The sequence below is a fragment of the Gallus gallus genome, chromosome 1 (genome assembly GCF_016699485.2).
Source record: "Gallus gallus isolate bGalGal1 chromosome 1, bGalGal1.mat.broiler.GRCg7b, whole genome shotgun sequence".
Taxonomy (NCBI): Eukaryota; Metazoa; Chordata; class Aves; order Galliformes; family Phasianidae; genus Gallus; species Gallus gallus.
The window spans coordinates 140,179,369-140,193,953 of record NC_052532.1 but is presented as its reverse complement, the minus strand read 5'-3'; the positions used below and the strand labels follow the sequence as shown (position 1 = coordinate 140,193,953).

The window sequence follows — 14,585 nt, the reverse complement described above, 5'->3', positions numbered from 1 at the left end:
AATGTTATGGTGATGTGGCACCACAGAAAGAAGTGAGTCGGATAATGGAACTCACTTTAAAAATACCCACATAAACACCTGGGCCAAAGAGCATGGCACTGAGTGGATATATCATATCCTCTACAATGCACCAGCTTCTGGAAAAGTCAAACGCTACTTATGAGTGTTAAAAGCTACACCGTAAGCAATAGTTGGCAGAACATTCAAGCACTGGGATACACGTTTAGCACAAGCCACCTGCTTTGTCAACACTCTGGGATCTGCCAGTCGAGATGGCCCTGCTCAATCTACCCTCTTATATGCAGTATGAGGGGATGGAGTCCCTGCAGAACATAAGAAGAATTTACAAGGGAAAATGGTTTGGGTTATCCTGGCCTCGGGCAAAAGCAAGCCCACCTGTGGGACTGATTTTGCTCAGGGACTTGGTGGGAAACGCAAAAGAAGAAACAGTGTGAATAAAGAAAACATTCAGTGTGTACCTGAAGGAGACTTGATGACAGGAGAGAACAGTCAGTAGTTTTAGGTGTATGTGCGCATATATACACATATATGTATATAATGTTAATTATAGTTTATTGATCGTATAGATACATGTATCTGCGTTGTACAACTTGGGCATGATGTCATGATACGGAATAGGTGGTGAACGCTGTCATGGTCGTCCATAAGTGTGGACATCATGCAATGAACTGATGGAATTGGGAAAGCTGCTAAAGGAGAACTACAGTTCCCCAAACACTCCAGTCCTTCCCACATCGCTTCCGGGAGGGAGAGACAAAGTGATGTAGTGATGTAAGGACGTTTCTTATTGCTCTGCATTGCTGAGCTTGCAGCACAGTTAGGAGACTCTCCCTTTCTAGTTTGTCTGATGTATTTCTCTCATGGACACTGCATGTTCTCTTCAGCAATACACAGCTTCCCAGCGGTGCTGATCTTTACATTCTTGGTCCACTAGGGGTTCTGTGGTTCACACAGTTCCACCACTCTTCCACAGCAGCACGTACTTGCCACTTTTCCTGACGTTGGTGTCTTTTTGCTTGTATCCGGGCAGGAGTCATCAGCGATTTCTGACTGCCTGCGGAAGTCAGGCCGAGAGGATTGCTGTGGGGATTGACTGATATTGACTTTGGAACTGGGAAGACCCTTCAGATTTGGGTTTGACTTCCCAGTAAGATCTTGAATTTCTATGGTAATTCTCCTTAAGTTCTGTGGTTTTTTTAGCGGAGCTGGATCTTTGTTTTTCATGTCTCCGCCAGTTTCACCTAGCATTGCTCCTCTGGAATAAAAAGAAAGGGGTTTTACAGATGAGTCCCAATGTGTATGACTGAAGAGGTAAAGAAATCCCTCAACAGAAATCCCAGCAGAGGGCTGCCCACAGCTCACTGTGCTCTGGGATGCTCTCCTTGCAAGCGCTTCCCTGCACGGAGCAGCCATCTAGCAAAGACTAGCAGAGAAACAACTCACGCTTCTCTCTTAATCAGCAACTGTTTTGCCAGGTAACCCAAAGCAGCCAGAATGACCAGAGAGAGCAGGATGGCAAGCACGCCAACTGCAAGGTGATTTTCTCCCCGTTTCTGATCCACGCTCCCTGCAGGTCTCACACCGCCAGCACCTGGAGAACGCAACACAGTGCAACACACTCATGAGTTCTGCACTACTGATGGTCTCCCAGTGTCTTGGAGAAGTGCGAGTGATGATAGTATGCACTCCATTACTGCCCCTGATTCTCGCGTCTTAGTAGCAGAGGATGAGGATGATCTCTTACAGTCCTTCTGAGCAAGAGCCCACTTGCAAGGGAGAGGCTGAGAAATCACTGCCTCCAGCTGTGTCTCAGGGAATGAACAGGCGTGCATTGCACATGCTGTACTTCCAAGGACTCCAAGCAGGATTCTGCAAGGTAAGCTGACAGCCATCCTCTATGGCCAGCTCTGCCACTACGGGCAGAACAGCTCCTGCTGCATGTTTGAATGCACCTCCTCAGCTCTGAATGGCAGTAAACACAGTTTGCACAGAAGCTCTCCCCAACAGTCAATAGTATTTTCTCCCCTCAAGAAGGAACTCTATTCCTTCCAGTAAACAGACAAAGACAACATACCTCTGGGATACTCTTCAGGCTCAAAACCAAGATCCATCTGAGAACGGGAAGAAGGAATCCTAGGTGCAACAGCTGTAAGTAAACACAGAGGAGGAACATTTGCATTACAGATGGTGATAACCCTCTTCATCATCAACACTTGCACGTGGGTCAGGCTGGCCTTCTAGATGCACCTGGCATCTCTCAGAGGAAACCTAGACACACCACTTACCCATGCGATTCCTCCAAGGCTCAGAATAAGGAACCCACTGAGAAGCTGCAGAGCCAGTACCTGAGGCCACATCTGCAACCAAAGGCAGAAGTTAACAGTTCCTGACATACATTGCAGTTCATCCGTTCAGCCTTGAATGGCAGCAAACACTCCTACTGACAGACACTCGTCTCCCTGTTCCACTCACAAGTATGTGGCAAACGGATACCAGGTGCCAGAAGAGGCAGCCACCATTTTGGCACAAAACAAACCATCTTCAGGTTGGCTGGGAAAAAGGCTCTAAACTCTGCCCTAGATGCTGCTGCCTTTGCCGCCAGCACTTCAAGAGACACACGGCTGGGGCTGCTGTCAAATGCAGCTGTGCAGGCCAAAGAATCCCATGGCACATCTCTGTGCTCTCCTGGTTGCTACTCTGCTCTTCTCCACATCCCAGCACCAGCAAAGAACATTGTAAGGTGTGTTCCACAGGAAGACAAGGCTGAAAGTACAAACTGACACTGAAATGAACAAAGACAGACCACTCACCCCTGGGGTAGGCTTGAGGCTGATGAAAACTGCGCAGCCTCGATATGCGGCGTACAGGCAGATCTGTAAATAGAAGAGAGATTTCCTTTCCATATTGTGCCAGGCTTTTAGGTTAAGGTGACTGCAGAGCCTGGCAGGGGATCATATAGTCATAAACTCATAGAATCGTAGAATTGCTTTGTTGGAAATGACCTTAAAGATCATCAAGCGCAACCACAACCTAAGCATACTGCTCTAACTCTAACAAACCACTCCTAAATTATGTTCCTGAGTATGACATCCAAATGGATTCTAAACACGTCCAGGTATGGTGACTCCACTACCTCCCTGGAAAGCCTATTCCCGTGCTTAACCACCCTTTCTGTAAGGAGTTTTTTCCTGATATCCAAACTAATCCTCCCCTGACACAACTTGAGGCCATTTTCCCTTGTTCTGTCACCTGTCACCAGTGAGAAGAGACCAACTCCGCTCTCGCTGTAAGCACCTTTCAGATATTAGAAGAGAGCCATTTGGTCTCCCCTCAGCCTCCTTTTCACCAGACTAAACAGCCCGAGTTCCTTTACTCGCTCCTCATAAGGCATATTCTCCTAGCCCTACACAAGCCTTGTTGCCATTCTTTGGACCTGCTCCATCACCTCAGTGTCCTTCCTGTATTCTGGTGCCCAAAACTGAATGCAGTACTCAAGGTGGGGCCTCACCAATGCTGAGTACAGGGGCACAATTACTTCCCTAGTCCTCCTCACCTGTTCATTCCAGATACAAGCCAGGATGTTGTTGGCCTTCTTGGCCACCTGGGCACACTGCTGGCTCACATTCAGCCAACTGTCCATCAGTACACCAAGGTCCCTTTCCATCAGGCAGATCTACAGCCACTCCTCCCCAAGCCTGTAGGGTTGCCTGGGGTTGCTGTGACCAAAATGCAGGACCTGACACTTAGCCCTATTGAAACTCATACAGTTAACCTTGGCCCGTTGATCCAGTCTATCCAGGTCCCTCTGTAGTGCTTTTCTATCCTCTGGCAGATCAACACTCTCTCTCAATTTAGTGTCATCTGCAAAGTTACTGAGGGTGAACTAAATCCCCTCATCAAGATCATTAATAAAGATGAATGCAACCTGGCACCTTTCAAAGGAAACCTAGACACACCACTTACCCATGCGATTCCTCCAAGGCTCAAAATCAGGAACCCATTGAGAAGGTACAGAGCCAGCACCTGAGGCCACATCTGCAATCAAAGGCAGAAAATAACAGCTCCAGACATACACTGCAATTAATCTGTACAGATCAGTTGGTTTAAAGGATCCCCGGGAAGCTCTAAACTCTGCCCCAAATGCTACTGCATTTCCCATTAGCACTTCAAGAGACACACAGCTGGGGCTGCTGTCAAATGCAGCTGTGCAGGGCAAAGAATCCCAGGGCACATCTCTGTGCTCTCCTGGTTGCTACTCTGCTCTTCTCCACATCCCAGCACCAGCAAAGAACATTGTAAGGTGTGTTCCACAGGAAGACAAGGCTGAAAGTACATACTGACACTGTGAAATGAACAAAGACGGACCACTCACCCCTGCGGTAGGCTTGAGGCTGATGAAAACGGCGCAGCCCAGATACGTGGCGTACAGGCAGATCTATAAACAAACAGAAGAGAGATTTCTTTTCCATATTGTGCCAGGCTTCCCGATATGGGGACTGCAGAACCTGGCAGGGGATCACGTAGCGTTGTGAGAACCACATGTAGGTCCAGATTCTGACAGGTCCAGAGCAGAGGCCTGGGTGAGCCATGGCTGGGAATCTGACACATCTCCAAGGAAAAACATACCTCTGGGATCCTTGCCACGTTCCAGAACACCTTCCATGGGATATGCTGCATACAGGTCACCAACACGATCATCTGGAATGGACAACAAGGCAGAGAAGCTTTCAATACCTGTGCCATATGCTTCTTCATAAGGGATCCGCAGTGCCCGGAGATGGGTTGTGTGATCCACAGGCAGAAGCCACACATGGGTGCAGATTCTCTCAATGTGTGCACCAGCCTGCTTCAGCTGTGGGCTGGGACATGGCAGCTCCCCAGATGCTGCCCTGAGGAAACAGCCCGCAGCACTCAGCCTGCCTTCAGGACAGACAGCCTGCGCTTGCTTACTGGAGAGCCTTCGACAGGTGGAGAGGCTAAGGAGCATCAGAGCATGTGAGCAGGAGACTGATGGGTGGAGTAACTCCCTGGTGTGCTGGAGGGAAGGGCACCAGGGGGGATGCCCCCCAGAGCGTGGTAAAGCCCATACCCCGTCCCTGTCAGGCTGAGGTAGGGGATCAAAAAGACGAGGAGGGTTGGAAGTGAGTCCTAGTTCAGCACTGCAGGCAACCCCCCTCCCTACCTACCTCCCTTCCCCAGGCACCCCTCCATAGTAGGTTTGAGGCCCTGGATCTTGAGAGAGAGGTAGGTGAGGATGTGGTGGAAGGCCCATCTATGAGGCCAGATAGAAAGAGGCAGTTGACACCATGCCTCAAGACTCCTCCAATAAGAAAGGAAGAAGGGTAACTGTAGTAGGTGATTCCCTTCTGAGAGGAACAGAGGGCCCAGTATGCAGGGCTGACCCTAAGTCTGCAGTCTACCTGAAGCCCGGAGCAGGGAGATCACCGGGACGCTCCCAACCTGCTGCACTTGACAGACTACTACCTGCTACTGATCTTCCAGACAGGTGGGAAGGAAGCTGCTGGCATGGGTGATCCTGTTGTGGGTGACTATTACAGGTCACCAGATTAGGACGAGGAAGCTGATGAGGTCTTCTACAGACAGCTGATAGCAGCCTCGCAATTACCGGCCCTGGTTATTGTAGGGGATTTTAACTACCCTGATATTTGCTGGAAGGCCTACTGGCTGAGCCAGCCAGCCATCCAATAGCCCAGGAGGTTCCTCCAGCACACTGATGATAACTTCCTGATGCAAGGGGTGGATGAGCCAACTAGGAGAGGAGCACAGTGACCAGGAGGTGGTAGAGCTCAGGATCTCCGGCGGCCAGAACAGAATACCAAGCAGAATCCCAGCCCTGGACTTCAGGAGGGTGAACTTTTCAAGCAGTTGCTAGGGGAGATCCCGTGGGGCAGGGTATTTGAAGGTAAAGGGGCCCAAGATAGATGGTTAGCATTCAAGGACTGCTTCTTCCAAGCTCAAAATCAGAGCATCCCAACAGGTAGGAAGTCAAGAAAGGGAGCCAGGAGACATGCATGGTTAAACAGGGAACTGCTGGGCAAGCTCAAGTGGAAGAGGAGAGTCTAAAGATCACGGAAGGAGGGAGGGGCTGGACACCTGGGAGGAACAGAAGACGGTTGTCGGAGGATGCAGGGAGGCAACTAGGAAAGCTAGGGCCTCATTAGAGTTAAACCTTGCAAGCGGGGTCAAGGACAACAGAAAGGGCTTCTTCAAATACACTGCAGATAAAACTAACACTACAGGCAGTGTAGGCTCACTGATGAGTGAGGTGGGTACCCTGATGACAGAAGATACAGAGAAGGCAGACTTACTGAATGCCTTCCTTGTGTCTGTTGTACTGCTGGAGGCTGTCCTGAGGAGCCCCATACCTCTGAGGCCCCACTGGAAGTCAGGATAGAGGAGGAGTTTGCCTCAGGTGATGAAGACTGGGTTAAGGAGCACTTAAGCAATCTAAACATCCATCAATCCATGGGTCCTGATGGGATGCACCTGCGGGTGCTGAGGGAGCTGGCGCAAGTCATTGCTAGGCCGCTCTCCATCACCTTTGTTAAGTTTAAGAATTGAAGAGGTGCCTGAGGACTGGAGGAAAGCAGACGTCACTCCAGTCTTCAAAAAGGGCAAGAAGGAGGACCCTGGTATTAGTTAACTATAGTAACGATAGAACGGTCAGTCTCACCTCCATCCCTGGAAAGGTGATGGAACAACTGATCCTTGGTGCTGTCTCTAGGCATATCAAGGATAAGAGGGTCATTAGAGACAGTCAGCATGGCTTCACCAAGAGGAAGTCATGCCTGATCAACCTGATAGCCTTTTATGAAGATATAACCAGGTGGATAAATAATGGTAAAGCAGTGGATGTGGTCTATCTTGATTTCAGTAAAGCACCTGACACCCACAGTATCCTCACAGCTAAACTGAGGAAGTATGGTCTGGATAGTAGTGAGGTGGATTGTGAACTGGCTGCAAGAAAGAAGCCAGAGAGCTGTGGTCAACGGGACAGAGTCTAGCTGGAGGCCTGTATCTAGTGGAGTCCCTCAAGGATTGATACTGGAACCAATACTATTCAGTACCTTCATCAACCACTTGGATGAGGGAATAGAGTGCACCGTCAGCAAGTCCGCTGATGACACATAACTGCGAGCAGTGTCTGATACGCCAGAAGGCTCTGCTGCCATCCAGCAAGACCTAGACAGGCTAGAGAGTTGGGCAGAGAGAAATGTCATGAAATACAGCAAGGGCGAGCGTAGAGCCTTGCATCTGGGCAAGAACAACGCCAGGTACCAGTATAAGTTGGGAACTGACTTGTTGGAGGGCAGCATAGGGAAAAGGACCTGGGGATCCTGGTGAGCAGCAGGATGATTGTGAGCCAGCACTGTGCTCTTGTGGCCAAGAAGACCAATGGCATCCTGGGGTGTATGAGAAGAGGTGTGCTTAGTAGGTCAAGAGAGGTTGTCCCCCCCCTCTACTCTGCCCTGGTGAGACCGCATCTGAAAAACTGTGTCTGGGCATTCTGGGCCCCTCAGTTCAAGAAGGACAAGGAACTCCTTGAGAGAGTCCAGCACAGAGCCACAAAGGTGATTAAGGGAGTGGGGCATTTCCCTTACAATGAATGGCTGACGGAGCTGAGTCTCTTTCGCTTGGAGCAGACTGAGGGGTGACCTCATTAATGTTTACAAATATGTCAAGGGTGAGTGTCATGAGGATGGAGCCAGGCTCTTCTCAGTGACATCCATTGATAGGACAAGGGGCAGCGGGTGCAAGCTGGAACATAGAAGGTTCCATGTAAATACAAGAAAAAGCTTCTTCACAGTGAGGGTGACAGAACACTGAAACAGGCTTCCCAGAGAGGTTGTGGGGTCTCCTTCTCTGTAGATATTCAAAACCCAACTGGACAAGTTGCTCTGTGACCTGATCTATGTGTTCTTGCTCCAGCAGGGGGATTGGACTAGACGATCATTCAAGGTCCCTTCCAATCCCTGATACTCTGTGATTCTGTGATCACAGGGCACTCCCAGTATGACCTCACAGAGCACCTCAGATGAGGTGGGGAAGCCTCGCAGCCCAATAAGAAACTATTTAATTGCTCTCAGGAAGGTCTTGTAACAGATAAATAAACAGGTGGTCTTAAATCTGAGTCCAGATTCCCCAGTGTATCCATTCCAACCAGGAAACTGAGCATATGTCAAATCCTGGACTTCTGAACCACTGCAAGAGAAGTTGTAGATTCTCCTAAGGAAATATTCAAGACCTGTCTGGATGCCTGCCCATGCCACCTATTGTAAGGTACCTGTTTTTGCAGTGGGTTTGGACTCAGTGACCTCTTAAGGTCACTGACAAACCCTCTGATTCTGTGATTCTGTGAGGTGGAAAAGACCCATGCAAGTTCTATCGAGCCCCTGCATTGCAGCAAAATTAGTAGGAGAAGGACCCTGGATTCATCATTCTCGTATTAATAAAGTACCTTTGGCTGTCAACGATGGAAAAGTAATGTACATTTCCGAATAGCAAGAGCTAGCAACAGCAATAGCAAGGGGTTTCTGGCTTGGAATTGGTTATTGAATATCTAACAGACCTCTGGGAAAACCTCTGCATGTGTGACACAAGTAATGTATATAAGCTTCTGTGCAAGGCATGCATGATAGGTGGAGCACTACACCCATGCATCCAGCACAAAAAAGAAATAATGGCTGGTTTCGGATTCTTTCAACCTTCAGAGAAGCCTGCTTGAGCTGTGGCTGGGACCTGGCAGCTCCCCAGATGCTATCCCAGGACAACAACAGGCACCAGGGCTCAAGGACATGCTGGACAGACAGACTGCACTTGCTTACTGGGGAGCCTGTGACATTCCCCAGAGCAGCAAAAATCACATGGCGAGCAGCTGAGAACAAAAGACCCAGGGAACTAGGCAATTCCAGGCATTTATACAAACTGGGGGAAGATCTCCTTGAGAGCAGAGAGCCCTGCAGAGAAGGACGTAGGGGTCCTGGTGGACAAGAAGCTGGGCATGAGCCAGCAGTGTGCTCTTGCAGCCAAGAAGGCCAACTCTGTTCTGAGTTGCATTAAAAAAAAAAGGGTGGCCAGCAGGGAAAGGGAGGTGATTGTCCTCTACTCAGCTCTTGTGAGGCCCCATCTGGAGTACTGCGTCCAGACCTGGGGTCCCCAGTACAGGAAGGACGTGGAGCTCTTGGAGTGGGTCCAGTGGAGGGCCACTAAGATATCAGAGGGCTGGAGCACCTTTCCTATGAGGAAAGGTTGAAAGAAATGGGCTTGTTTAGCTTGGAGAAGAGAAGGATCCGGGGAGACCTAATTGTGGCCTTCCAGTATTTGAAGGGAGCGTATAAACAGAAGGGGAAACGGCTGTTTACAAGGATGGATAGTGATAGGACAAGGGGGACTGGTTTTAAACTAAGACAGGAGAGGTGCAGACTGGATATTAGGAGGACGTTTTTCACACAGAGGGTGGTGACACACGGGAACAGGTTGCCCAAGGAGGTTGTGGATGCCCCGTCCCTGAATGCATTCAAAACCAAGCTGGATGTGGCTCTGGGCAGCCTGGTCTAGTGGCTGGCAACCCTACACGTAGCAGGGGGGTTGAAACTCAATGATTGTTGTGGTCCTTTTCAACCCAGGCCATTCTATAACTCTGTGATTGTATGAAAAGAGTGCCTTCGTACTGCTCATGGTGCAGAGCCCATCGGTCAGTGAACAGCTGACCCAGCACCACCCCCTCAGCTGCTGGGGACCCTGGGCTGAAGACATGGTTGGGAGGTTGGGTATTCATCAGGGAAGCGCTGCAGTAGGACAGTAGAAAACTGCAGTGCCCGGAGTTGGAATCAGAGGAGCTCTCCCCTCTAGGATGTCCCTGTGTGCTCCAAGGTGGGATGTCTGGTGAAGGTGGAGAGCCATCACATCACAGGGAACAGAGCTGATGTAAGAGCCTGGTTGTTTCCCCGGTGGACCCATCACCCAAGGCTGCTTTCCAGGCAGCTTCAAGGGTTTGTTTCCCCAGTGCTTCCCTCAATGCCCAGCCTACCTGGACTCAGTGCTCCCCACGCGACATCCTGGGGTTGCCCATGACACGGAGCCACCAGGAAGAGGAGAAGGAAGAACAAAAAGCAACAGCTGGGAGCAGCTGTCTCCCGTAGTTGCCCCATGCTACCTCTTGTCCACAACCAGCAAGCACCCTCCTTGCAGGCTTGAGGCACAAGTGGCACCTCCTGGCATGACGTATATGGGGTTCCTGAATGTCCTCACGGGGCCCACTGTGACCTCACAAAGCACCTCTGATGACGCAAGAAAAACCTGCTTGACCTTTCTGAGCTCTGAGGAACTTCTTGAGCACCTTATTAAGGAGTAACTTCCAAACAAAGTCCGTTGTTTTAGCTATTCCTGAAAAGTTGGTCTGGATATGCACTACTGTCTTCATACTCAATTATACACATTGAAGGAATCTCAAGCCGCACCACAGACTGGACTGTATCAGGATGCAAAACAGCAGAAATCCCACCCATCCCATCCCCTGACAGATGCAGCTATGTTTCCTGTACAGCATAAACCTCACCAACACTGTCTCACTTTCTCTGGTTAGACCGAAGTCTTTTAGCTGACTGCAGAGTTCCAGCGGAAGCCTGGTATAAACCTTCTACTTTCTTTTGGTGTGCTGGGCTGTGCTTTGGGCTGTCCTGAGCACTGAGCAAGCAAAGATTTGTTGCTCAAAATCCAGGGCTGCAATTCCTGAAACAGCCTTTAGAGGACAGCGAAGAACTGCAAATGAAACATTTTCTGGTCTGACCTCAGTCGGGGACCCTTAAGGTTTGGAGTTTGTTGTTGTTATTTTTTGAATATGGGTTATGAGTTCTGATTTAAACTGCAGCCTAGGTGTTGCTTCTGTATTTAAAATGCAGACCAGGCGTGATTACTCTACTAATATAGGCTGGTTTGTGTGTTATGGCTTTCTAAGTCAAGGCTGTATTTTTGTTTATACTGTAGTGTTTTCTACTGCAACGAATTCCAGTCTCCACCCTAGCATCCAGGTCTCTGTTGTGTCTTGCTTTGCTAAGCTGCAGTTCATTCTGAGCAAACTGCTGTGCTGGCAAAAGCATTTGAGGGTCTCATGTTTAGATCGAATGGAAAAGAGAACAGAATGCCCTGACAGGAAAATACTGGTGCTGCTGCTGCAGTCCATAGCAATCCTGGGCTTTGACACGGGGACTTTATGTCCGTGAGAAGTTTACCTTCTGGGTCCAAACAGTGCACTTCTCCCTCCATTGGAAAACTTGGGCAAAGTGCATTAAGAGTTGTATCTAGATTGTAGCCTGGTTTTGATCTAAATTAGTTGAGTCTGGGGTGGGATTGTCAGCACCAGCTGCCCTACACAGCAGATACTTTGCTGCTTCAGGACACTATTTGCTGCTATTGGTATAATCTGCATGCAATAACGTAGTACTGAAATACGATGTGGTTCAGTGCTGGTCTGGCCTGCATCATATGTATGACACCACAATAAATGTTGGGGTTGCCTGTTCACTTGTGTTGGAGCCTGAGCAGTCTCCCAGATATGGTGGGGCAGCCCTGGCAGGGCTGGGGCAGTGGCTCAGGGCCAGTCTCCCTGCAGCCCAGGAGCCTTCAGACAGACAGTCCCATCTAGGCAAGGGCATGGTCTGTTTTAGGCTGACCTGTTAACACCGGAGACCCTGAAGTTTGGAGGCAGGAGTTTGATGATAATTTGACATGAGCTAAAGGCATGGCCACCTCCTCCAGCTGCCTAGGCTCAGAACCGCTGCCGCCTGACTGCTTATACTCGGCCTGATGCCCAGAGACCCGGGGTCTCAGCCCAGGCTGGGGGACATGGCTGCTGCTTTCCCTTTTGCAGGCTCAGCCTGTAGCAATGCTGAGTAGGTGGTATCTCAGAGACATGCACACGCAGAGAAAGAACACTGACATGATGCTGACTGGCTGCCTCAGCCAAGGGCTGCCTTCAAAGGGACTTGTAAGTTTGTACAAATGGTCCCTACCAGCTCTCCTCTACTGTTGGTAAGAATTGTGTATGCACATGTCCCGTTCTTCTAAAATTTCTGATAAATTGTGCTTTAAGTGAGTGCTTTCTCCTTTCCTTCCTCCCTATTTCCCTCCTTTCCTCCCTCCTTTCCCCCCTCCCTCTCCAAAGATACTTTCTCTAACAAGGTTTTTTTTGCACATTAACAGGTCTTTGGTAAGAGGTGTGTAGGGTGCTATCGGAATAATACTGGATAGTCCATCCCACAGAGAGCTTATAGCCTAATAGAAATGACTACTAGAAACAGTAGGAACGTAATTTCTGATCTTGACTCAGTGGTGGGATTAATTTACAAATATCTTGTCACTGAATCCCGTGGAAAATTAAAACTAGAGACTATGTAATTGTATAGAATCAGAACAGAGATTCTGCAAATTGCAAATTTGGGGAGTCAAAAAAAGGTGAAAGGTAGAAGTCATATAAATCTAACATATCTGAGCTTTATCAAGAGGAAATGTAGGATCAGTCGCACCAACAGTGAAGACTGATCCTGAAACACCTTTGGTCTGTGTTTGTAGAAATCCATTATTTTACAAGGCAATGTTTTAGAAGAGCATGCAGAAAATCTCAGAACACGCTTTTGCCTTAAAAATGGCAAATAAATCCTGACCACACCTTCCATATGTCTCTCTAGCTGGAATGCATAATTGAGCAAAAAAGAGAAAGTAGTTTTCTGCAACGTAGACTACCTCTGTTCTTTGCAGATGCCTCCATCTGGGCTGTCCTTTGGAAACTGGTATCCCCTTTTTTTTTTTTAAACAGTCTGCCTAACGAAAACTGGACTGCTTTTCTTCCTCTCTTTGAAACCCTCTGAAATACATACATTGCCATACTGGCTCAGCCCCAGTCTTGGTTTATCGCAGTGCTCTGTGTTCACATGCTCCAAAGGAATCATGGAAGTGCAGCAGATGATGGAATGTCATCCTGTGCACTAAAACAGGATCTAGGATACTCAAACTATTCCTGAGAAGTGTTTGTTTCTCCTATTCTTGAAGAGCTCCAGCAGTAGAAATGCTCCAGTGCAGTGATTTACACCTTTCCAGTACTTTGCCATTGGATTATAAAGTTTACTGGCCTCAAACTCTGGAGCAGAATAATCTGCAGGGGTTCTCTTCCCTCACTTGGGGGATTTTCAAGCCAGCTGGGGATTTCCAAGTAATTCAAGCAGGATGGCAGCCCTGAAGGTCAGTAAATTATAGCTGTTGAATGTCCAGACAAGAAGGGACAGTGAATTGCATAGTTGGAGGTAAATGGAAAAGAGAAGGATGGAAGTGATTGGTTACAATAGGTGGTGAACGGAGACTGCTGTGACTGAAACCAAAGGTTTTGGCTTCCTACGTTTCTTTCTAAGCCACCCCACACTTGTTTCAAGTCCACTGAAGAGAAGCAAACCAAAGCGGTACCAATGTGGATCTGGACATGCTCATGCATTTTGGTAGAAGTGAGTGTGCTACTGTTAGATATAATTTATGCTCCTCCAATTCTTGTAGGAAGAAGGAAGGAGGCCCGGAGAAAGCGTCTAATGTCACAGAGAGTAAAAGTTTGTTAAAGTTCAAACATTTTTTCCATAGACAGCCTTATTAAAGGTAACTTGCATTACCAATTGCTGATTTATTTAACTTCGAAAGTATACTTAGTTATATAAAGAGACCTGCAATTTGGCAGTAGACGCTGCACATAACATAATCACTTGTTTTAAAACACAGATGATGCTGACTACTATCATGTGAACTGTTTTCCAGATGAAAAGAATTAAAGGGACAATATAAATAAAAGAGAGGTCATTAGGCAGCCTGCAGCCCTGAGCGGCCTTCCGATCTCCTTGGAAGAAAGGTGGTGGGCTGATGGACCTGGTTCATCATCACGCACGTTCACATTTTAATTCCCAGCACAAATAGGAGAATACACTGGTTATTATTTACTAACAACCAACAATACAATGGAAAACATTAAGTTTTAAAAAAGATGTACACATTATAGAAGGAAAAGAACATGTTCCTCTCCATCATTCTAGTAAAGGAAGAAAGGTAGAGGCCTGGCTGTGGATTGATCATGTGTGGGTGGAATAGCTGGCAGAGAAATCTGGCTGGGGAGTTAACCCGCTTTGTGGTGTGTTTCAGAGATAGTCTTGCATAGAGAAAGAAGTTCAGGGAAAGCTGTCAAGAAGGGGCAAGATTCAGCGCACTGTTACACAGTTTTAAGGACCCATAAGCTTGCAGGGGGATACTGGTAGATAAAGCATCTGCTACAGTACCCATCAAAATGCTGCGGTGTGCATTAGGTTAGTGAACAACTCTGACCTAGAGATCATCTCTGTCCTTGTTTTAGGTCTTCTCTTGTACAGGAAGGATGCATTTCATCCAAAGGGAAGCTCTTAGTATTGAATTACCAGACACTACTCGTAAGACAGATAATTATTTTTCCTTCTATTTCCTTTCCTTCCTGCTTCTTTGTTTTGCCTGTGTGGCTCCTTTGAGAAGGGAGGAGATTA

At 48.2% G+C, this 14,585-nt stretch overlaps 1 protein-coding gene across 4 annotated transcripts; it reads right to left on the bottom strand.

Annotated features, from left to right (window-relative positions):
- Nucleotides 1–556: 556 nt before the first annotated feature.
- Nucleotides 557–14,578, bottom strand: LOC121107359. Of its 4 annotated transcripts, XM_040651083.2 has the most exons (9): nt 10,073–14,578; nt 4,648–4,719; nt 4,394–4,456; nt 3,985–4,056; nt 2,832–2,894; nt 2,307–2,378; nt 2,096–2,167; nt 1,465–1,612; nt 557–1,276 (listed from the first exon to the last, which is right to left on the bottom strand). In XM_040651083.2, the coding sequence occupies exons 1-9, from the start codon at nt 10,191–10,193 to the stop codon at nt 952–954; spliced, it is 1,008 nt and encodes a 335-aa protein (XP_040507017.1). In that variant the 5' UTR covers nt 10,194–14,578; the 3' UTR covers nt 557–951. The 4 variants fall into 4 exon arrangements, with proteins under 4 accessions (XP_040507017.1, XP_040507018.1, XP_040507020.1 ...); XM_040651084.2 differs by lacking the exon at nt 2,307–2,378; XM_040651091.2 differs by lacking the exon at nt 1,465–1,612 and having other exon boundaries at nt 875–1,276.
- Nucleotides 14,579–14,585: the final 7 nt, after the last annotated feature.